Source organism: Nycticebus coucang, chromosome 24, assembly GCF_027406575.1.
Source record: "Nycticebus coucang isolate mNycCou1 chromosome 24, mNycCou1.pri, whole genome shotgun sequence".
Classification (NCBI taxonomy): Eukaryota; Metazoa; Chordata; class Mammalia; order Primates; family Lorisidae; genus Nycticebus; species Nycticebus coucang.
In genome coordinates this window covers 26,834,642-26,858,874 of record NC_069803.1, presented here as the reverse complement: position 1 = coordinate 26,858,874, position 24,233 = coordinate 26,834,642, and the positions used below count along the sequence as shown (strand labels likewise).

The window sequence follows — 24,233 nt, the reverse complement described above, 5'->3', positions numbered from 1 at the left end:
CTGGTAATTGGAAAGTCTAATTCTACAGCATTTGATTGCCTCAACGTTCCAGGAATTGAAGTTTTTTGTTTTTAGTTTTTTTTTTTCTTTTGCAGTTTTTGGCCAGGGCTGGGTTTGAACCCACCACCTCCGGTATATGGGGCCGGCACCCTACTCCTTTAGCCACAGGTGCCACTCAGGAATTCAAGTTTTACTAAATCTCCAGGTTTCAGACTTAAGCCATGGCCTTGTCCGTGTGTCAATATTATTGTCTGTACGCTGCCCATGGGGGTGGATGTGCGGTGCCAGGGACCACAGAACCAGGCAGGACACTCCATCCCAGGGCAGAAATACTATTTAAAGATCTGGAAAACTTAAAACAATCACGTAATGGAATAGAATGCAAAGTTCATAGATTAAAACATTAAAATGTAAGCTACTGTGATATGGCTGTGAAGCATACTTTGGTTGAAAAGTTTGAAGACATTGCCTTTTCCAACTTGCTGTGTGATGTTCAACAAGTTTCTTCACCTCTCTGAGCCTTAGAGAGGTGTAAGGCTGTTTCCTAATCTCTAAATCATGGGAGTGATTTGGACTTGATAATTTCCAAAGCCTCAGGGTTTAGCCTGATGGCCTTCTCTTTTTATTAACGTCATCATTTCATTTCTCTGACTGCCAGAGAAATGGCCTCCACAGATATGAAGAAATTTATTTACCGGAATTGACAAATGCAGTTTTGCAAGCCTGAGTGGCCCCGTAGGGCAACCCTGCAGACTAGAAACACAGGCAGAGTAAGTGCTGTGGTCCAGAGGCAATATTTCTTCTTTTCCCAGGAAGCTCCATTTTTGCTTTTAAGACCTTTCGAGTGATTGCATGAGACCCACTCACAGAATTAAGAGTAGTTATTTTCCTTCTTTCTTCTTTGTTAGAGACAGGTTCTTGTTCTATTCTCCAGGCTGAAGTATAGTGGCCTGGTCATAGCTCATTACAGACTTCACCTCCCACCAAGCAATCCTCAGCCTCTCCAGTATAGACTACAGGCGCATGACGCCACAATGGGGGCTAATTTTTAAAATTTGTTGTAGAAGCAGGATCTGGCTGTGTTGCCCAAGCTGGACGTAAACTCTTGGGCTCAAGCAATCCTCCCATCTTGGTCTGTCAAAGCTCTGGGATTACAGGTGTGATCGACTGAGCCTGGCCCAAGGTTCATTTCTTTTACTTGAAGTCAACTGACTGTAGATATTAATGACATCTGATGGGTGGCCAGGCTGCTGTATCCTCCTGGGCCTCTAAGCTCACCAGGACCCTGTGTAGTACTCGGAAGGACCCTGTACTTGGCTAAGTGCTAAGCTGTCACCCTCTTTAAATTCCTAAATATATTTTAACAAGGGCCCCTGTCTTTTCATTTGCTGTGGGTGGCCCTGCGACTTTCACAGCTGGTCTTACTGAGAAGGTGGTCCTTGTTGTCAAATATGAGGACTGGGTTATTCTGGCTGACTTCCCCTCTGAGGACGGGCCATCCAGGCAGGTTGCTAGGTCTTCACAGCCATGCCACCTCCTTGACCTGCTTTGTGTTAATGTCCTGGGTCTTGTGTTCCTCAACGAGAACATCTATTTCTTTATGTTCATTGGGGTAAAAAATCGAGAGCATAAAATTTACCATCTTAAGTACTTCAAGTGAATAATCTAGTAGCCTTAAGTCTATTCAAATTTTTGCACAACCATCAGCCACTTCCATTTCCAGAACTTTCTCATCTTTCCCAGCTGAAGCTTTGCACCCGATAGACAACATCCCCTCCCCTTCTCCCCAGCTGTGGGAAGCACTGTCCTACCTTGTCTCTGGCTTTGCTTACTCTGGGTTTCTCATGTAAGTGGAATCATGCAGGATTTGTCCTTTTATATCCAGCGTATTTCACTTAGTATAATGCCCTCGGGAATCATTCATGTTGTAGCACGTGTCAGAATGTCCTTCCTTTTGAAGACTGAATAACGTTTCATTGTATGAATTATTGTATTTGTATTGATTCATTCATTTGTTGATGAACACTTGGGTGGCTTCCACATTTGGGCTGTTATAAAGAAGGCTGCTATGAACACGGGTGCACAGACAGCTCCTTGAGACCCTCCTTGCAGCCATGTTGGGGTACGTACCCAGAATTGGAATTTCTGGATCATACAGCAATTCTGCTTAATTTTTGGAGAAACCAACCATACCATTTTCCACAAGGATTGTGCCATTTTACATTCCCACCAGCAAAGCACGAAGGCTCCAATTTCTTCATAGAACTCACCAATACTTATTTTCTGGGTTTCTTTTTCCCATAATATAGATTCAAATGGGTGTGAAGCGGTATCCCATTGTGGTTTTGTTTTCATTTCCCTAAGGACGAGTGATGTTGAGCATCTTTTCATGTGCTTATTGGTCATGTGTAGATCTTATTTGTTATTTATTTATTTATTTATTTTTGAGACAGAGTCTCAGTGTGTCGCCCTGGATAGAGTGCCGTGGTGTCACAGCTCACAGCAACCTCAAACTTTTGGGCTCAAGCGATTCTCTTGCCTCAGCCTCCCGCCCACCACAAAGCCTGGCTATTTTATTGTTGCAGTTGTCATTGTGGTTTAGGTGGCCCGGGCTGGGTTTGAACCCGCCAACTTTGGTGTATGTGGCTAGCACGGTAACCACTGTACTACAGGTGCTGAGCCTGTAGATATTATTTGGAGAAATGTCTATTCGAATCCTCTGTGTACCTTTCTGGACTGGGTTCTTTGTATTTTTGTTGGTGAGGTTGTTTGTAGGGGTTCTCTGTGTATTCTGGAAATTAGCCTCTCACGGGAGAAGTGAATAGAGCACAAATTTCTTCCTTTCCTTTCTTTCTTTCTTCTTCCTTCCTTCTTTTTTTCTTTTCTTGACAGAGACTCACTTTGTCCCCCTGGGTAGAGTACCATGGGGTAAATCATAGCAATGTCAAACTCTTGGGCCCAAGTGATCCTCTTGACTTACCCTCTCGAGTACCTGGGACTACAGGTGCCCACCACAATGCCCAGCTATTTTTAGAGACGGGGTCTTGCTCGTGCTCAGGCCCTGAGCTCAAGCAATCCACCCACCTTAGCCTCCCAGAGTGCTAGGATTACAGGCATGAAATATCACTCTTAGCCTTAGAATACAAATTTCTTTTTTTTCTTTTTGGCCGGGGCTGGGTTTGAACCTGCCACCTCCAGTATATGGGGCTGGTGCCCTACTCCTTGAGCCACAGGTGCCGCCCAGAATACGAAGTTCTTGAGGGCAAAAACCTATCTTAAGGTTCTATTAATTCTCCTAAAGCCCTTAGGGCATAGTAAAGGCTCAAGGAATGTGTTCCACGAAGTTCACAAAGTGTGGCAGGTCAAGGGCAAATTGAAACTAAACTTGAAAAAAGGAATATGAGGAGCATTTTCTAGGCGAGCCCAAGACCTGTGTTACCCTGGGAGGGAAGTCTCCTGCTCCTGGAGAATTACCTGGGAAGTAAAGAGGTGGGAACAGAGAGGGGATTAATTCTTGGTTTTTATTAAGAAGAAGCCACAGAGGGTCCCACTCCCCAGACATCCCTGAAATAGACATTCTGCTGTCAGGCTATAGGAGGTCACGCATCCAAATGGGCTCACAGCCTCTGGGTCCAAATGTGTGTCAACAGGGCCCCTTCCAAAGACGGCTGGAGAAGGAACCCCTGAAACTACAGACCCTGAGAATTTTACTTTCACACCCAGGTGGAACCCCTGAATGACCAAATCTCTGCACCTCTGGACAGAATAACAACCTAAGGATCCCCCTTCTCCTGGGAAAACACAATGTGGTGATTGTAGGCTTGGGATGGGGGGGTCTGTTTACAATGGGTTGTGAGAACTAGGTCACCTCCAGCTGGGGGTACCATGAGGACAAAGGATGTAAGAGAAGGGGGGTTGCCGGAGCTCAGCTCATCACCACAGCTGCAGGGAGATCTGCTCCCGTTGGTGTGGGCAGCACAGGCTTTGTGCTCCTGCTCAGTAGAACACCTTCTCCAGATAAGAGTTCAAGAACATCCCAGTGGGGTCCAGCTTTTCCCGGATGGCACAGAACTTTGGGAAAGCAGGATACATTTTCTCGAAATCCTTCCGGGTGCAGTTGTGCGCCTGTGGAAGCAACCACATACCAGGGGCTTGGTCCCCAGAGTTCGTGGGTCAGCAGGGCAGCAAACCAGGCACCACTGTGTCCACCAGCCTGCCCATGTGACACCCTCACCCCAGGGTACACATGCTCTCTTGGAGACCCAGACAGGAGGGGCTGCTCGGAGAGTGGGGAAGGCCTAGCATGCAGAACCTCGCAGCGTGACAAGGTGGAGGTGGCTGTGGCCCCAGTCCCACTACTCATTGCTAAGTCAGTCTTGCCACACCTCTGAGTCGCCTTCACTTTCCCAGCTGTTAAATGAGCTCATGATGCTGACCTTATCCTGCGTAGAGGGCTTCCATGAGAATCAAAGAGTGAAAGAAGAGAAATTTCCCTGAAAACTCTGAAGGCATCACAATCTCTGGGCTGTCATAACAAGAACTTGGGTGTGGTAGGTGGTCAAGGCCAGGCAGGTGGTCCAGACTCAGTCCCTCCTGACCGGCAGTGCCCCCACCCCCAGCAGGCTGTGGGGCAGAGAGCAGCAGCGCCTTCTGGTGGAGGCCGTTATGCACAGCAGCTGCTGGCCTCCGGGCCAGGCCCTTCCGCAGGCCTTACCTTGGCCCAGTGGGGCCTGCCGCCGACCTTCTTCATGATGTTCTCATAGGCCAGCCAGTAGTCCAGCCGCGGCACGTCCTTGCCATAGGGCCTGGTTAGGGCAGAGAAGATGGTGAGCCCTGTTTCTGCCTGCATGGCCCCTCCAGCAGTCAGGGGGCCTTCACTTGGAGGGTGACGTGGGCCTCATGTGGCTTTGCCCTTGTGTGCCTTTTGCTAGACAAAGGGCTTTTGCTCATTGCTCATCCTCAAAGAATTCGGAAAAAGTGTGTGTCCCCTTGTGTCTGAAAGTTATTGTGAGTTTAAATAATTTCAGAGAATTACATGTATCCACATACATGCTATTTAGATATCTTTCTGACAAAGCCTTGGGATACCAGAGTCACCTTATTTGATGGTGGTCAATTCGGCCTTGTAACCTAACCCGTGACTCCAGCAGCCTTCACACTGCCAGCCACAGGTCAGGCCCACTGATGGAAAAAGTCTGATTAAAAATTCAAATAAACATGTTGGCTGGGGGTGGTGGCTCACACCTATAATCCTAGCACTCTGGGAGGCTGAACTGAGGAGTTCAAGACCAGCCTGGGCAAGAGAAAAACCCAGCCTCTACTAAAAATAGAAAAACTAGCCAGGTATTGTGGCAGGTGCCTGTAGTCCCAGCTACCCCAGAGACTGAGGCAAGAGGATCTCTTGATCCCAAGAGTTTGCAGTACCTGTGAGCTACAAGGATGCTACTCAGGGTGAAAGAATGAGACTCTGCCTCAAAAAAGAAAAAATTCAAATAAACATGTTAAGGTGCATCCCCATGGCAACTTTCTCATTTTTGAGTATGAATTCACAGGCAGGGGAGAAGTTAAATAGACAGACAGATGAGAAGATGGACAGAGAAGGTCTGAGCCACACCACATCTATGAGATAAGCTACAGCCCCTTCCATACATCTTTCAGAAACTCTCTCATCTGGGTCGCACCCGTAGCTCAGTGGGTATGGTACCAGCCACATACACCAAGGCTGGCAGGTTCGAACCTACCCTGGGGCCAGCTAGACAATGACAACTGCAAAAAATAAATAGCTGGGTGTTGTAGTGGGCGCCTGTAGTTCCAGCTACTTGGGAGGCTGAGGCAAGAGAATCACTTAAGCCTAAGAGTTAGAGGTTGCTTTGAGCTGTGATGCCCAGGGCACTCTACTTAGGGTGACAGCTTGAGACTCTGTCTCAAAAAAAAAGAAAGAAACTCTCTTATCTGGCTCTGTTGGACCTCAGGAATGGTGTGATCCTTAATTGTCACTTAGGCCTCCTAGAAGTTTGGAGAAATACCCACCGTAAGATTCAGGGTGGGAAGGAGGGAGGACTTCTGCAAAGTTAGGGAAGGGCTGTTACAAATGAGAGGTGGGGGAGGAGCGGTGAAAGGAAGACACATCTTAGGCAAGATATTCTAGGAAAGACCAACTTCTTACACTACCCTTGTCTACAAGCCTCACCCTGAGACCACTGCCTAACCAGCTGGGAAAAAGTGGCACAGCCACCATGCAGGTGTCAGCATGGTGCCTGGAGGGCTGGTCTGATGGAAAATGTGTCCGGGCAGCACCTGGCATCAAGTATGTTCCTCCTTCTGCTGAACTTAAACCTGGCCTCAGAGTCCTTCTCTACACACCATTCCAGGCTGTCAGGACCACTGAGGCGATAGACTGACCTGCCATCCCATCATATGGGTGTCATGAACAGTAATATTCCTACCGGCATTCCTTATGGATTCATGCTAATTGTTCCAGGGATGTGGTACAGACTAGGAATGGTGTATGTAGTCTACAGAGAGAAGGCTGTGGGAACTCAGGAGAGAGACACCGTCTCCGGCTGCCGGGGTCAGCAAGGCCCCCAGAGAAGGTCTCATTAGACCTGGAACCAAAAGACTGGGGAAGGGGGGAGAGGTCCTTTCATGTAGGAGGGGTGGCTTCCCGCCCTTCCCTTCCCGCCCATCCCTCCGCGTGCGTCACCTGTAAATGATGATGTTCATGTAGCAGCTGTCCCGCTGGAAGCAGGGGCTCAGCAGGATGTTGTCCCCCCGGGTGAAGCGCACCTCCACGGGGAAGTGGGCCACCACCTTGGGCTGGGCTTCCAGCATGTTCTTCAGCTCCAGCAGGGCCTCCTTGGTCTTCTCTCTGCACGCAGCCCGAGGACAGAATCCAGACCTTAGGGTGGGAAGGGACAGCCAGGAGCCCTCCCCAGCTCTGCACAGACTCCAGCCACGTGGTGCCGAGGCTGGCCCCAGCCTTGGTGTATGGATATGCCCATGACAGGGGCACCCAGCCCTCGGGAGGCCCATTGCTCTGGAGAGGAGGTGGCAGTGTGTCCCTGGAGATCTGCCTATTGCTGGTTTGGCCCCTGGGGCCCCCAGACCTGTGGGTATGGTTGTTTCAGGTCCCTCTGTGTTCTACTCTTCAGACAGAGTAAAGACTAGGACTGCCAGCACCTGGCATCAAGTATTTTCCCACCTAGAGATCAGTGGACCAAGCACTGAGCACGGTAACAGGGGTGTCCCCCTGAGCCCAGGCACCACCCCTCCTTCCCTGGAGAAAGTGACAGTGAGGGAGAAGCTAGAAAGCCACAGTGGGCTGAGGCCTCAGGGAGGCTGAGGGACAGGAAGCAGGGAGTGGCCTTTCAGACAGACAAGCTGGCCGGGGAGCCCCACCTCTAATCTCAAACCTGCCACTGCACTGCCTGAGGCTGGATGGGGCAGGCAGGCAGAGGGGGGGGATTTAGTGGCAGAGAGGTGTGGTCTGGGGGCACTGGCAGAGGACTGGAGCCTATGGCCACCTGCAGAAAGGGGATGAGACTCAGAGCCTGGCACTCAGCCTGCCGGGCCGCGGTGAGGACCATGACCGCAGGGAGGGAAAGCTCTAGGAAACGCACTGTAGCCTGGGCAGAGCCTACCTGGGGATGGCCCAGTCCTGGACGTGCTGCTTGAAGCGACACTCATAGCTGAAGATCTTGTGGCTGAGGTTGCTATGTTCCCTCTTGTGGCTGAACAGGAGCCAGAAGAAAAAGCGGTTGATCCAGCCCACGAGGCTCGGCAGGAAGGTGCTGTAGTGGACAGGGCAGAGGAGGGCATGGGGCTGTTGCATAATAATCATGATACCAGGCATTTATTGAGCACCAGCTGTGTGCCAGGCACTGAGCCGAACTCTTTACAAACCAGGGCCTCGTTTTCAATATCCTTCGCCTTAGCCAGCCTTGGCTTCTCATCTACAGCTTTGAAATGCCTCCGGGTCAGCGAGCATTGCTCTAAGGCATTCTTTCTGGACAGTCCACATTTTATTCCATGTTCACCAATTAATGGCTATTTGGGATGTTTTTAGTGTCTTGCCACCACATGTGGCCCTATAACGCATGTCTTTGTCCCAAAGCTTTTCTGGATTGTTGGGACAAAGGGTGAGTGGAGGTTTAACTGTACTGGGTGTTGTCAGATTAAATTCCTTAAAGACTGTGGTAACCCCCCCTCCTTCCACAACTTGGGAAGCCATCTGGAGCCACAGGGACAGGTGGACACAGCTCCTGGAAACACCTAAACTGGAGTCACACAGCTGGGCTCAGAGGCCCGGAGCGCGCTTGGAGCTTCCAGCTGCTACCGCCTGTGGCAGCTGTGATTTAGAGCCCAATTTATTTGGACACTCCCTGGGCTCGGGCGCACAGACAATGTACCTAAAGCTGTCGCGCCGCTGTGATGGATGCTGAGGCCCCAGGGAGAAAGCCAACGGGGCATTTTCCACTCTCGCCCCAAATTCATCATCCAGATGGAGCTGGAGCAATGGCCTCACACGGGGCTCCCTCCATCAGGCCCCTTGGCCCTTGCCTGCCTTGGATCCAACCTGGTGGCTTCCTGCTTCCTGTGTTTCACTTCCTGGCACCTTCCAGGCAGTTCATCCTCTTTGTGGGTCCAAATGGTGAGTCCATCTGGTGCCCCCTCTAGTTCCCCCACCCTGGGGAGGGGTTGATCCCCTGAAGGAAAGGATAACTCATCCCCTGATCCCCAGATTCAGACCTAAATTGGACTGATCTCAGCCCTGTCTAGAACCTGCTACGAGCGCCAGCCAGTCCCCTGGCCACCTCCAGTGGGAGAGAAAACTGCAGCCCAGCTCACTGCCCGGCTGGGTCCCATCCCAGCTGCGTGCTAGCGACCCTCTGAAAACACCTCTCTGAGCCTCAGTTCCTTCATCTGTAAATTAAGGTGATGTGTCACTTTCTAGGAACGCTACAAAAATGGAAAGGAATGCCTCAGCCCACACCCCAGGCACAGTATGTGATGAGATAGCCAAGGGCACATTTAAACCCTTTTCTACATAACCTGCAAATATCTTCTCCCATTCTGAAGGCTGTTTGCTTGCTTTATTTACTGTGTTCTTGGCTGTGCAGAAGCTTTTTAGTTTGATCAAGTCCCAAAAATACAGTGTATTTTTGAAGCAGCTTCAATTGCCCGGGGGGGTCTTTCTCATAAAAAACTCACCCAACCCAATTTCTTCAAGGGTTTTCCCTACACTCTCTTCTAGTATTTTTATAGTTTCATGTCTTAGGTTTAAATGGTACCCCATGATCATACTAATGTACACAGCTATGGTTTAATTAAAAAAAAAAAAAAGGAAAAAAAATAAATAAAATAAAATAAACCCTTTTCTACTGATGACGGCTCGGGGGTGGGGGTGGGGGTGGGGCTGAGGGGCCACCCGTGTTTGTGGATGTTTGTAAGCCGAGCTGACATCAGAGGAGGAAAAAAAAGTTCCATAAACATCCAAAAAACAGAACTTGAATTTGCCATGTGCCAAGAACTACCTTAAGTGCATGAGCGAAGTGGCATGTGGGTGTTGTATTAAGCCTAAGTAATCTAGAGATGATTTAAGACAGTCTCACTTGTCACCCTCGGCCGAGCACAGTGGCTCATGCCTGTAGCACTCTGAGAAGCCGAGGTGGGTGGATTGCCTGAGTGCACAGGTTTGAGGAAGAAGGAGAGGCAAAAAGAAAAAAAAAAATCTGAAACATCCAGGACTTCCCAAATGTTCACCAACAAGAATCGGAATACATTTTCTGTGAAAAATATGTACAGTGAAAAATAAAGTCACACATACCAACAGGAATAAATGTCACTAACAGAGCTGAAATAAAAACAATTGTCATTTCAGGATTCATCAAACTATAATATGAAGCTCAGCCTGGTGGGTCCCCCCTGGGGACAAGGCACCAACTGTACTTGTGTTGTTTTGCTTTTTAAGCTGGTGATGAGTACAGAGGTGCCTGTTATATTATTCTTTATACCTAAAATATATGTTGCTAGTACTAAGTATGAAATTCTTAGAAGATGCCATTCTATGCCCTGGCTAGATGCAGCCACCACTCCAGGTCCCCAAACCTTTCTTCATCTCTCATAGTTACCTGTCCAGTGGCAGACATGGGGCCTGAGTGTAAGCAGAGACCGTAGGCTGGGAGGGAGGTGGAAGATATGGCGATGTGGGAAGACTGACCATGTCCCCTGTGGGCCAGAGAATGGGGTCTGACCTTGGATAAAAAAGTTCCCCAGGTGGCTCAAATGTGCAGCCAAGGTCAAAACCACAGCTCTTGAGCAGGAGACAGACTCAGTGTACGTGCACCAAGGTTCAGGAGACATTCTCCCCGTGGACCACATCTTCTACTGCGTGTGGCTGGCGCCTGGAGAAGGCACCACGCATCCTACCTGAGCCAAAGCAGGAACTCCAGTAAATAGAATCCGACTGCATAGTCCCAAAACCAGTTGGCTGAAGAGGACGGGGGCTGGGAAGCAGAATTTGTCATGAGTTTGGGGCCACAACTGAGCTGCCTTCCATCCATACATTGGAGTGTCCCATGACGGGGAGCTGTGTCCCAGCTTTGTTGAGGGGGGAGAGGGTACCCGCCCACTCAGACAATTGGAAGCTTCACTTTCTGGCAGAGCCAGTTCCAACCCCTATGCCCTTACATTTCATGCTTTTAAATTTACTTATGTATTTAAGATATTTATTTTGCACAAGACAAAGATGTGCCCCCTGTCCCTCCTCTTGAAAGCCCAGGAGCCAGGTATCCAGTGACCACCCTTGGAGATCCCCACTTTGACCCCCTCCACGCAGCAGTGTCCCGGCCTTGGCCTTTGTCTGACTTGCCCCAGCACCATTCATCCTAAGTGGTGGCTTGATTTCTCCCGCTGGGAAGCAATCTGCTTGCGGAGGATGTGGGAGATAAAACTATCGGCCTCTCCACTGTGCAACTGGAGGAGGTGGGGTGTGCTGGGCGGTCTTGGGGGTCTGGCCCAGCCATCCAGGATTCTCATCTACCCTTTCCCATCTTGCCTGCCCTTCTGTCCTCTGCTTCCCTCCCCCAGATCCAGGCTGTCCCCTGGCCATACCCCGACTCACCCCACTGCAGACATACTGGACACTCGCTCTGTCACCTTCCTTCCCTCTTCTACCTTTGGATCTTTCCGCGCCCCCCCCCAACTCAGTGACACTCCCCTCATAACCTGCTGCCCTCCCCCTGACCACAAGTGTCAGCCACTCTGGGAGAGGGCAGCTGTGTGGCCTGAGGTTGTGGGTGAGGATAGGGAGGGAATATGTAAATCACAGGCAGCGTCTGCTCCGGGACACGGGGTGGGGACAGGCGTAGGCCGAGGGTACCTTGCTGGTGTGGTCCTGGTAGATGACGCTGACGTTCTCGCTGTGCGGGAACCAGAGGAAGCGAAAGTACTCGGATTTCCTCAGGTGGTTATCCAGGTTGTTGAGGACCTGATCTCAGCAGGAGGGAAGGGGAGAATCGGCATTGGTCGCGGGGAGATGACGGAGTGTACTGGAAGGCAGGGCCTGGGTGTGCCTCAGGTCCTCCCTATCAAGCGAAAAGTGTCCTGACACTGCCAATGGCACAGAATGAGTCTTCTAAAACACGGCACATTATAATGGTCTGCGTAGATGGTGAACGGCTTAGAGGACAGAGGTGACTTCTTACGTGTCCCGGCTTGAGCAATTGCCAGCTGTATGAATTTGGGAAAGTGACCTGACATCTTCATGCCTCAGTTCTTCCGCTGTAGAATGGGGCGAATGACAATTCTGCCATTGGGACAATTATAAATATTAAATGAGCTAACACCTACGAAGACTTTAAAAGGGGGCCGCGCCTGTGGCTCAAAGGAGTAAGGCGCCCGCCCCATATGCTGGAGGAGGCGGGTTCAAACCCAGCCCTGGCCAAAAACTGCCAAAAAGAAGTCTTTAAAAGGGTACCAGGCACATGCTAAGCACCAGGCAGGTGCAGGCGACTGCTTCTGTCACTACTTGGGGTCTGACAGGCAGTTGTGGGGCTAGGGAAGAACATTGGTCTTGGAGTAAGTTCCAGAATCAAGTCCAGAATCCCAGCAGCAAATGCAGGGGGGCCCCTTGCTTAGCTCCAGCGCTGCAGAGGGCAGGGCCAGAACTGGGCTGGTTCTATGGATGGCCACTCAGTGCTGTAGGCACAGTACTCCCTGTCGCCCCTCACTGAGCACCAAGAGGTTGCTCAGTGGTGGGACCCTCTCAGGGCCCGTCCTGACATGAGCTATACTCTCTCCCAGCAGGGTTCACTAACTGTCCTATCTGGAGGACAGTCCTTGGAATCATGGATTTCTTTTCTCTTACTTAGGTGTCTGGGAACCTCGCCAAGGGAACTCGGTCCAGAAGGAACCTCTTCCGTGGTATGTTACTGACACGAACAGCTCTAATGTGATTTGTCCCTCATGTTTAGAGTTGTAGCATTGTTGAGTTAGCTTTTGGGAGTGGGTCACCTGGCTTGTGAGCCAGTGTGGTGGGCTCTATATCCATGGCCAGGGGTTCCCCAGTCAACAGCAGAGAGTGGTGGGCATCTGGACGACAAAGCTGGCATATCACCAGAACCAAGCCTGCCTTGGGGAGGCGGGTGCGGGTGATGCAAGCAGCCAGCTGCACTCCATTAGATCTTGTTATGGTTTGGGCGGCACAAAGGGCTAAAGATTGACAATGATTTCTGAAATCCCCACGTCCTCTCTCCCGCCCCCTGCCTTGTGGAGTTGTTCCCTTGCAGGGGAGTAAGGCCCGATGTTGTATTTTTCCAGCTTCAGCTCAGCTCTTCCCCCTGTTTGTCATGAGCTTTCTCAGCCCCTCATAGATGCCCTTGAAAGCCTGCTCGGGTAGAGAGAGCGGAAGCAAATAAGCTATGGAGCCATCGCTCACGTACACACACCCAGCAGTAAATCATGGGGCTGAAAATGCCACCCACCTTGGGCAGCAGTTCTTGTCTTTGGCACCACTTTCTCAGTCACCAACTGAGAGCTCTGAGGAGAGATTTCCACCAAACTCATGAGTCTGAGCAGGGGGATCTTCTGCATGTAAAGCCTTTGCCCCGAGGCTTAATGCACTAGAAATTCTGGTAGTACAGATGTTTAACCAGGATAATCATATTAATAGTTTCCATTTATCCCCTACCAAGGGTCATGGGGGGCACGTTTTAATACTGAACTAGACACTTGATGGAACTTATCTGATTTACTCCTCAGATTCAATAGTTTAAGGTAGATATTATTTAGTCTTTTTGTAGATAAGGAAACTAAGGCTCAGTAAGATTAAATGACTGGTACAAGGTCACAGCTTACAAGTGGCAGAATCAGCGTTCAAGGCCATGCCCATTTGATTTCAAAACCCAGGATCTTCGTTTTATCCACGTCATGTCAGTACCACTCACATCACTCCACCTCCATTATGTAGAAGATTTGCTTATATTGAATGACCCGTGACTACAGAAGAACCAAAACTCCAAGGAACTTGGGACCATAGATTCCTTCTGGGCACTTGAGATCTGCTTCATACCATCCATCCATCCACCCACCCACCTATCTATCCATCCATCCATCTCTTCATCCATCCATCCATCCATCCATCCAGCATTCATTATTCACTCATCCACTCATCCTCCCACTCACCCACCTGTCCATCTATCCATTCATCCATCCATCCACCCACCCACCCATCTAACCGGCCACCCATCCACCCTTAACCACCCATCTATCTACCCACCCATTCACCCACCCATCCATCACATATCATCCATCTAACACTACTTTTCATTCATTTCAAAGGCACTGCTATCAACTACAGGCCATCCTTCCTGCCTCTCATCATCCAGATCCAAATACCCTACATGTAACCTTGGGTACCCAGCAAGCCTGAGAGTGACTCCTTCTACCTTGCTGTGAAGAATCATTATAAAGGGTGCCCTAGACACAACCTCTGGCTCAGTGCAGCTGAGAGTGGGCACCCTCCATAGGGTCAGTTCGTGGTGGCCCCACGTCTCCTGTGGCAAGTCTCCACCCAACCCCCTTCCCCTCTCAGGGCCCTGCCAGCCCCTGCAGGTCCTCTGGGCTTCACTAACCTTCTAAGCAAGCTTCACTAGCCTGGCCATAGCATCCCTAGGGCCAAGGAAGGGGTGGGGAGGTGAACTGAGCTCCTCCCCATTCAGGGAGGGCTGTCAGTGGAGTGGGGCCCGCTTGCTGAGGTCCTCCCTTTATTTTCTGAGGCTGGGTGGTGGGGAGCCAGGAAGTGGTACCTCGTTCAGGGTTGAGGGGAAGGACGTCTCCTGCAAGTGGAACTGGGGCACGCACTGCAGGGTGACGGTGAGGATGACCCCAAGGCACCCCAGGTGCACCCGTGCGGCCTGGAACACCTCTGCATTGCTGGACTCGGAGCACTCCAGGATGGTTCCACTGGCCGTCATCAGGGTCAAGGCTACCACCTGCCAGTGAGGGAAGAGCCACACTTCAGAACCCCCATGGCCACTGCCCTCACTTCCTTGTTTGTTCTTGGGACAGAGGCCAGGTGTCACCTGTTCCCTGTTACCTGAGCAAGGGGAACCTCCCAGCCAGGATACTGTCACAACCCAAGGTCTGTCTCAAGGGAGAAAGGGGAGGTGGGGCGGGAGGCTCCATCTGGGTGGGCCCTGCACTGCATGAGGTCACATGGACCCTGATGGCTCGTCCTCTTGGAACTGCAGCCTCTCTCCTCCCGTGGGCCTCAAAAGGCAGAATTCCTCTGCCAGGAGGCTCTGAGAGGAGATGAGGCTTCACAGAGCCGTGAGCTCCTGGGTAAAGGTGCTGGGCAGGCAGAGTGAGGGTGTGTGAGCAGCTGGGGGCGGGCTCGCCCCCCTGTCCCCACATACCAGGATCCGGTGTCCCCCGTGCTGCTCTCTGCCTGCTGCTCCTCCTGGTGGAAGCAGCCAAAATGTCCTCTCCCATATCTGGGGACCCGTTCACTTGAAGAACTAGATTCTCCTACTCAGCCACACCCAACCTAGGGTTTCTGCAAAGACTAGGACACTCAGAGGGAAGCAGACAACTGACTCCCCAGTCTTGGCCCTTGGCGCTGCCTCCAGAAGAAATCTCTTTCCTTGTGGCTTCGGTACTTCTCACAGTCTGCCACTTACTAATGTGGATGGGAATTGCTTTTGACACGTGTAGTTGGCAGCTGGGTGCTCAGGGTGAGAGAACAGATAAAGCTGAACTAATTCCGATTAACAGGGAGCCAAGACCAGAGAGGAGGAATTGGCAGAAATGGGGCAGGGTGGCCATCTGTGGGGGTGAGGGCGTCAGAATGATTTTCACAAAAATTAGATTTTGTCCAAGAGGCAGAGCAGTGGCTGAGAGCTGGCCTGTGAATCACTTCCACGGGACCCAGGACTCAATAAAGCATGGCACTCTGCGGACTGGGTATGGCCTGGGGCATGTGATCTAACATCTGTTTCCTTGTTTGTAAAGTGGGGATAATAACAGTAAGTGTCTCGGGGGTTGTGGGGAGGATCTGACAAGAGACTACGTCAAGTGTGCAGCAAACTGCCCAGGGGTGGTGGACACTGAAAATGTCAACCCCTTCCCCTTGTCCTGCCGCTGACACCAGGTGTGAATACGGTACTGTCTCCCCTGGCCGCCTGGGCTTCCACGCTTGCTCAGCTGGGCTTCCTAAGAGAAGCGGCCAGTAAGTCTCTGATGTGCTTGATCTGTGGCCACTCAGAATGACTTCCATCTTCCGCTGATCATTTTGTAGAATCTGGGGCAACTGAGTTGACATCAGTCCTGGACAGTGAGCTAGGACTGGAGCCCGAGCTCAGGAAGAGGGGTGGCTGTCATGCTCTTTCCCACCGTTACCAAAGGGCTGTCTTGGGCCACGTGAACTGTCATTTTAAGGAGGAAATGACAGTGTTCAGGGTGGGCCCCAGGCAATCAGGACCCACAGGTCTCTCTGTGCTTTGCTGCAAACCTTCTTACTGTGGGAGGGCTCACGAGTGATTGACGTGAGTAGCCTTGATGCCCCCCTTCCTGGGTCCTTCCCCTTGGGATGTCCCCTCTTGCCTGGTGATTGTTGGAGGTTTTTGTGGCGGAAGAGGGAGGAGGGAGACAAGGAGTGTGGGAGGACACACACGAGGCTGGTGAGAAAGCAGAGCAATTCTAAGGAGCAGTCACAGCGAATTCAGTTTACCTTCGCTGAGTTCAAGATACACAAATAAAAAACCAAAGTACATAATAGTAGTGCACCATGGAATATTATGCAGCCTTAAAGAAAGATAGAGACTTTACCTCTTTCATGTTTACATGGATGGAGCTGGAACATATTCTTCTTAGCAAAGTATCTCAAGAATGAAAGAAAAAGTATCCAATGTACTCAGCCCTACTATGAAACCAATTTACAGCTTTCATATGAAAGCTATAACCCAATTATAGCCCAAGAATATGGGGAAGGGGAAAGGGAGGGGAGGGGAGGCCGGAGAATGGGCGGAGGGAGGGTGATTGGTGGGATTACACCTATGGTGCATCTTAACAAGGGTACATGTGAAACTTACTAAATGTGGAATATAATTGTCTTAACGCAATAACTAAGAAAATGCCAGGAAGGCTATGTTAACCAGTTCGATGAAAATATTTCAAATTGTATATAAAACCAGCACATTGTACCCCATGATTGCATTAATGTACACAGCTATGATTTAATAAAAAAATAAAAATAGCCAAAAAAAAAAAAGTACACCCCTTAGAGATTGCTTTTGAAGTCAGTGCTGCTTTGAGCCTGAACCACATGACACTCAGCACCCAGAAGTCACCATGAGCAATGCTCACATGGCCACCTGTCCTCATCAGAGCCTCGGCAGAAGGTAGAACCATCACATGAACAGGGAATCCAGGGGAAACTTAGGGGACCCATGTAGCCCAGCCCCTGGCAATGCTGAGAACAAAGCGTGGGCTCTGCAAAAGGCCTTGTCTTATAAGCAAAACCTATCACAAGCATGTATTGAGCCCTAACTATGTGCACTCCTCTAAGCACCCCACCTGCTTTGCTGTCAGGAGCAACTCTGTTTTTCAGGTGAGCAAACTGAGGCAGGCAGAGATAGAGACTTGTTCCAGGTCACACAGACAATAATGGTGGAGCTGAGATTTGAAATCCAAGTCCCTGCTCCACTGGCCGAGGCCACATGGTCCCTAGTGCGAGTGGGCTGGTGCAGGGGAGAAAAATGACATCATGGCTGGGAATGGCAGTGCTGGCACAGGGGGTCTCTGTGTGCCTGTCCCAGCAGTCTGCTCCAGAGGAAGAACCTCTTAATATTGGAAGTTGAAGGTGTTTGCCCTCCAAAGGGTGGCTCTGGACGCAGACATCCTCAAGCTGCTGTTTGTTGGCCATGCACTTAACATACGCGCACGCTGGCTCAGGGACTGAGTTGAGGATTATTCTCCCCATTTTAGATGATGGTTTTTTACAGAACTGTCCAGGGGGATTAGGCTCCTACCTAAATATAGGGCCAGGTTTTGAACCCAGGTCTGGTCTCAAACCTGTGCTCTTTTTTTTTATTATTATTATTAAATCATAGCTGTGTACATTAATGCAGTCATGGGGTACCATGTGCTGGTTTTATATTTTCATCCAACTGGTTAACATAGCCTTCATGGCCTTTTCTTAGTTGTGTTCAGACATTTATATTCTGCATTTAGTAAGTTTCCCTGTACCCTTCTAAGATGCACTGTAGGTGTGGTCCCACCATTTATGAAACCTGTGCTCTTAACCAGTTCTCCAGACTGGAATCTTGTGAGGTTTAAGAAATGTTTTTTCACAAAGGCCCAGTGAGGACTCCAGGCCCATGAGCTGGAGGCTGTTGTGGCCTCTCCCTTCATGTGCTACCCTGGATAGCCTGGTCCCCTGCCCAGCTCTGACCTCTCAGGGGCTATGGCATCCCTTCCCACCCACGTCTTCCAAGGAGTGGCTGGGAGGCTCCTGATAGGTGCGGTGGGAGGACACCAGCATACACGTGGAGCTGGAAGTGGCTGAGAGAGAGAGGGCAGTGATGTACCTTGGGGGCACCTGTCAAGTCCCTGCCAAAGGCGGAGGCCTGGGCTGGTTTGAGACCCCGCAGAGCTGGGTCAGCATTGCTGGGGAAGAAGGGGACTCACCTGGGTGGACAGGATACCGTGCTTGATCCCCGTGTTGTGTGTTCCAGACCCAATGACGCCACCCGCGGTCACGTCTGACACTGCTCCCAGGCTGTGCTCGGCAGGGGGAATAAGAGGGACCAGTTAGGCTTCCCAGGAGACAGGCACACAAGAGTGAGGGGTGAGGCCCTCTCCTACCTGACTCCTAGTCCCAAATTTCCATGACTTAGTTCAGCTGTGACCCTTAGAGAGGCCGGAACAGGTGGTTTGTAGAGTATAAAGGAATCACAATGCCTCAAGCTGGGGCAGTCAGACCACCCCACCTGAAGACCAACCACAGGCTCCCCTGGGGTGATTTCCAACTGGGAAGAGATTGTTACCCCACTGTCCAAAATACCTGTCACCTGTTTCTAATGGTTGGAATTCCACAGTTAGAGATTCATGCCTTTGGCTGCATTGATGCCTCTCTCAAAGGAAGCCCCCTGATATTAAACCGGAGCAATCATTGACACCAGGCTGGACACAGGGACAAGGGCAGCATAGACAGGCAAGGCAGGAAGCCCTGTGGCTCAGGTGTCCTGCTATTCTGTTCTTCTGGGGGCTTGTCTTGCCTCTGCCTGTGTTTGGATCCTCGGAGTTGTTCATTGCTGAGTTTTCAGAAAGACTTAAGCTCTGGTTGTCTTGCCCTCTGTTCGAGACTGTGATTTAACATTCAGCTCATTTCTATTCCCACACAGCAGCCCCTGAACCCATGGTGGAAGAGACAGGCATACGGAGGAGAAAGAGCGGGAGCCCAGGGAAAGGGGTGCGCCTGGGATGCACTCCTTTCTGGTGCTATCAGATGCTTGAGCATCCAGCCAGTCCAGCGCAGGGAGTGGCAGACAGCCCCGGGGAGCGGGGACAGGCTCTTACTTGGACAAGGCCAGGCCATGCTGGTCCAGCTGTGGGTGCAGGTCAGCCAGGAGGATGCCGGCCTCCACCGTCACCTGCTTCTTCTCCTTGTCTACCTGTAAGAGACAGGCCAGGCTGGGAGGAGCCAGACCATCACGCAGTCCCCATGCCTGCCACCGAGCTCAGGGAGATGATGTGGGTATGTTTCAGCCTGGGGTTAGCTCAAGCCACCTCCCTGGCAGGAGCCTGAGAACACTGGGGCGTTGAGAATTTTCTGCCTAACTATTCTGTTCACAGGTGAAATGAGGCCGCACTTGTGCCCCCACACTGCCCAGACTAGGAAGGTGGGATTGCTTTGTGTAGTTGTGCAAAATCACCAACAAAAGAGGGCCCTGTTTCATAGGGTCTTGGTTTTGCTGGAGGGAGCTCAAATTCTCCACTTACTCCCCACCTCCTCCCGGGAGGTTTCAGGCAAAGACTAAGGGCCGGGAGGGAGAAGAAGAGACACAAGGTCTGTTTGGTGCCTGCCACATGGGCGAGGGTGTGTGTCATGAGATCTCCATGGCAGCCCTGGACAGCAAGAACAGTGAGAGGACTGAGTTCCAGGAGTTGATGGCACTTGCCCAAGGTCACACGCACATCGGTGTCACAACGGAGATGAGAATCGTCATCTGTCTGACTCTAAGGCACAAGTGCATCCTGCTGACCCAGAGCACAGAGCTGGGTAACATCAATTGCTGGAGCCCAGTCCTCACTAATTAGCAATCAGAGTTCATTACTGCCATGACGAATGTGGCTGGAACGTTGTCTAAGAGGTGGAGACGGTCAGCCTGAGCAAGTAAAGAAATGGTAGAAAGAATCCCAGAATCTCACTAGTGGGGCGGGTGGAAGGAAAGATTACTTGGCAAAAATGACAGCTGAGGCTGGTCACGGTGGCTCACACCTGTAATCCTAGCAGCCTGGGAAGCCGAGGTGGATTGCTTGAGCTCACGAGTTCGAGACCAGCCTGAACAAAAAGCAAGATCCTGTCTCTACTGAAAATAGAAAAACTAAGACTTGAGCCCAAGAGTTGGAGGTTGCTATGAACTACGATGCCATGGCACTATACACAGGGCAACAGCTTGAGACTGTGTCTTAAGAAAAAAAAAATGGCTGAAGGGAGCTGATCCCAGCAGATGACATGGGAGTCCTGGCATGCAGCACGCCTGACTCGGGGCAGGCACCTGGGGACACTCACCAAGTGCTGGCTGAATTGCATGGACGGCATTCCACACGGAGCTGACATCAGTTCTGGATCTGTGCCCAGCTCTGCCACTGGTCAGCTGTGTGGCCCCAAGCAAGTCAGTCACCCTCTCTGATCTTTAGTTTCTCCATCTGTAAAACTACCTGAGTGCCACTTTGGGCCCGTGTGGATTTGTCATTGTGAGTCTATTTTGGGTCAGACTCACCTCTTCTGTTATTGAGAAGTGGAAGGAAGGCCCTGGCAAAAGAGGAAGGTCAACATCCTCTCCTTGGCCTCATAGGGCTGGGAAGACCTGACAAGAGGCCTGAACAAGCCCAGAGAAGGTTCAGGTAAGGGGTGCTCAGGGCAGACCAGGAATTGGGGTGTCACTTTCAGGACTCAGGGCAGGTAGCGAGAGGAAGGTGGAGTCTGAGTACCTACCTGGAGGACCCGGTTCATCTTGCCCATGTGAATCATAAAGCCGTCCGTGCAGGCGATGTCTGAGGGTGAGTGGCCACCGCCTACCACCTTCACCCGCTTGTTCTGTTGTCTGGCCAGGGCCAGCACCTTTTGGGACAGAGATGAGTCAGGCCTTTCTCCGAGAAGCAGCCAGGGTGCAGGGGCTGCACCTGGCCTGCAGGGGCTGTGGGTGGCCTGGGAGAGGCAGCCTTCCAGGACCCCGCTTGGCTACAGGCCTCGTGCCGGCCACCCCAGGAAAAAGGCAGGAAGAAGACCCAGGAAGTGAGCTGGGCTGGAGAAATAAGCAACCTCCCTGAAGTTCCAGGGCTCACTCTCTCCATGGGCATGAAGCTTCCCTAAAGACAAACCCAGTTGCATTTTTTGCCCCTTGTGTGACTTTTCAAGGGTGATAAGATCTAGGCTCCTTATCCTGGCCTACAAGAGCCTCCAGTGGGCCTCACACTGTCCCCTGAGCACTGGCACAAGTAGGCACCTCTGAGGATTGTTATATGAATGAATGAACTTACCTCCCTTCACTGATTCCTTTCAAGTTCATCATCACCTTCCTGCCCACATGGACCAGGGAGAAGTTGGGAGCTTGGAGCTCAGAAAATCCCTGGAGAAGCTGGGGGCTTAGAGCTCAGACAATCCCTAGTTTGAATCCTGGCTCTGACACTTGTTAATATGGGAAAATTACAAAGCTGCTCTGAGCTTCAGTTTGCTCACCCGTAACATGGGAATAATAATCACTACCTTGTACAGGGTTCTGAGAGTTGGGGAGGCAGTAGGTATGAAGCACGTATTGATATCCAGTTAGATGATCACTCCATGGAGACCGTTATTGTTAGAGCTGCCGTCCTCTGACCACCTCACTTACACACTCACTGGTGCACACACAAGCCTGTGCACACATGCTCTCTCACACACACTCACACTTGGAATGCACTTTTTCCTCCTCTGCTTGAGCTGCTGACATCTGGATCCTACGGAGTCAGTTGTATACCTGACTGTCGGGTGAAAGACCAATATAAACTTTGTAAGGGCAGAGGTTGGGTCCTGTTTACTCATTCATTCACCCATTCACTCATGCATTCAGTAGGTATTGATTCCTCTGTGCTGGGCCCCGAGAGTGCTGTGGGTGCTCAGGACACGGGGCAGAAGAAGAGGGTGTGGCCTCACCCTTGAGGAGGGAGAGACCCAAAAGCAAGGAAATGTTCAAGTTGACAACATAATTACCAGTTAGAAACATTCCATGAAGGAGATTAAACAAGGAGCTGAGATAGAGAAATTGGGACAGACTTCTGATACAGCAGAACTCCTCTGGAGAGAAGTTGACCCTGAGCCCTAAAGGATGAAAGTGAAGGGATGAGCCCTCCAGGTGCAGGGGGCAGCATGTGCCCACGCCCTGCGGTAAGACAGAAGCCAGCCAGGGCGGGAGGCACCTTAGGGAGGCTGGAGACACAGGCCCGGGGGATACAACCTCGGGAGTCAAGTTCAGGTTTTATTCCCCAAACACCAGAATGCTTCTGATGGGTTTTCAGCAGGAAAGCAATCAAAGCCCACTAACATAAAAAGAAGAAATGACTTCTGCTGACTGTGGAAAGTGACTGAGAGGGAGGCAAGGACAGAAGGGAGAGGCGGCACCTGTGGCTCAAGGAGGAGGGCGCCAGCCCCATATACTGGAGGTGGCAGGTTCAAACCTGGCCGCAGCCAAAAACTGCAACCAAAAAAAAAGAATAGAAGGGAGAGCAGGGTGGAGGCCCTCCCAGGTCACAGTGGACGAGGAGCAGATGGTGGCCCGGCCTACACTGTGGCCATGGTATTGCAGAGAAGATGATGGGAGCTGGAACCAAACACATCTGGAGTAGAACTGATGACGTGAGACAATTATAAAGGGAGACCCATGACCCACTTCCTGGCTTTCAGTTTAAGCAGCTGGTTATCCTATAAAGAGCATCGAGATAGAACAGGCTGCAGGCAAAACAAAACCAAAAACATGGCATGCGAGTTGGTAATGGTTTTGAGTCAGACCAGAGAAGTCCTAGGTGAGTCTACAGCTCAGACAAGAGACTTAAGCTGGAAATACACACCTAGTGGTCGTTAGCCTCCAGCTGCGCAGACTGGAGAGAGCCTAGGATTGTAAGGTGGCTGCCAGGCAGAGCTGGATGGGGAGAGAGGGCAGGAGCCTGGGAGTAGCCAACATCACTAGGCTCCCACCTGGCCGGCAGTTCTGGCTGGGGTGCGACCTTACCTAAGAAGTCCCACGTCCCAGCTTCCTCTCTGGGGCCAGGGCTGTGGCCCCCAGGTCCAGGTTATTCCAGGCCTGGCGTTGTGCCAAGACGGACACTCACCTCTCTGATCTCCTCCACGGACGTGGGCTGATAGTACATTTCTGGGCAACAGCCGTAGGTCCTCGCCCAGTTTTCAAACTTGACTCCTTTGTACCCATGCACCTGTGCCGGGCAAAATGCCACATCTCAGCAGATAAGCAGGTGTGGGCTGTCCCAACCCCATTGACTGTCCCCTGACTGCCCCACCACCCCCACCACCCCCACCATGGCAGAGACAGAGGCTGAGGTCACAGGACTAAGCCCAGGCGCTTCTCTGCCCTAAACACCTCTTGGGCCAGGGGAAGGTGGAGTGTGGCTCGGCAGAGGCCTCCTGTTATGATCTCTCGTGGGCAGGTGGGCAGACTGTGTGGAGAACTCTGCCCATTCTAAGGGGAAGGGAGTTTTAGAGAGGCTGGGGTGGAGGCTGAGAGAGTGGGACTTGGGGCTCCAGCCATTGCCCTAGCCACCTTGCTGTTGCCTGATGGACGGTGTGTCTGACTGAAAAGGTGGTCAGGACAGGGCTGTGTGAGCCAGTCCTGGTGGCCCAAGAAGGACTTGGGCCCAGCCTGCAGCCTTCCCCACAGGCTTGACCCCTCTGGGAGATTCCCCAGCCTCTAGCCCACAGCCCTGGGTCCTGGGGAGAAGACTCCCATTTGTTGGACGCCCACTGTGTTGCTCTCACTGTGCTGGCATCCTCCATACACTGACCCTTCTTTAGACCTTACAGTAATGCCATGAATAGGAAATATTACACCCACTTTCAGAAGCAGAAAGTGAGGAGGCTCAGAGACGTGAAGTAACTTCCCCAAGCTCACACAGCAGCCCTGTGAAAGTGCTGGGGTAAACCCAGACCCACACTTCCCCAGCACCCCAGGCCCTCCCCGGAGTCTCAAGTGTAATCTAAGAGGCTCTAGAGTTGGCTCAATTTTGCCTCCCACCCAGCTTACAGGCCCAGACTGGACACAGCTCGGCTGGGCCAAACCGGCTGCACCACGGGTCCCTACCATGGCTCCAGCGGTCAGTGGCCTTGGCCAACTCTGGCTCTCTGGGCAGCAGGTGCAGGGCTGCAGGGACCTTGGTGCTGGGCCGGCTCAGCTATGTCCACAGCTGCCTCAGGCCAAGGGGCTTTGGGGCCAGCAAAAGCAGATCAAAACGGTTTTGGGACA

At 51.5% G+C, this 24,233-nt stretch overlaps 1 protein-coding gene across 2 annotated transcripts; it reads right to left on the bottom strand.

Moving 5' to 3' along the window:
• Positions 1-3,147: 3,147 nt before the first annotated feature.
• LOC128576445 (L-gulonolactone oxidase) lies at positions 3,148-24,224 on the bottom strand. 2 transcript variants are annotated; one of them, XM_053578619.1, is made up of 12 exons: positions 24,072-24,224; positions 23,089-23,190; positions 20,720-20,845; positions 19,078-19,172; positions 18,187-18,277; positions 14,307-14,492; positions 11,381-11,488; positions 10,429-10,505; positions 7,641-7,790; positions 6,704-6,868; positions 4,715-4,805; positions 3,148-4,125 (listed from the first exon to the last, which is right to left on the bottom strand). In XM_053578619.1, exons 1-12 carry the CDS (start codon positions 24,072-24,074, stop codon positions 3,997-3,999), a joined length of 1,323 nt encoding a protein of 440 aa, XP_053434594.1. In that variant the 5' UTR covers positions 24,075-24,224; the 3' UTR covers positions 3,148-3,996. The 2 variants fall into 2 exon arrangements, with proteins under 2 accessions (XP_053434594.1, XP_053434595.1); XM_053578620.1 differs by lacking the exon at positions 24,072-24,224 and having other exon boundaries at positions 22,989-23,110.
• Positions 24,225-24,233: the final 9 nt, after the last annotated feature.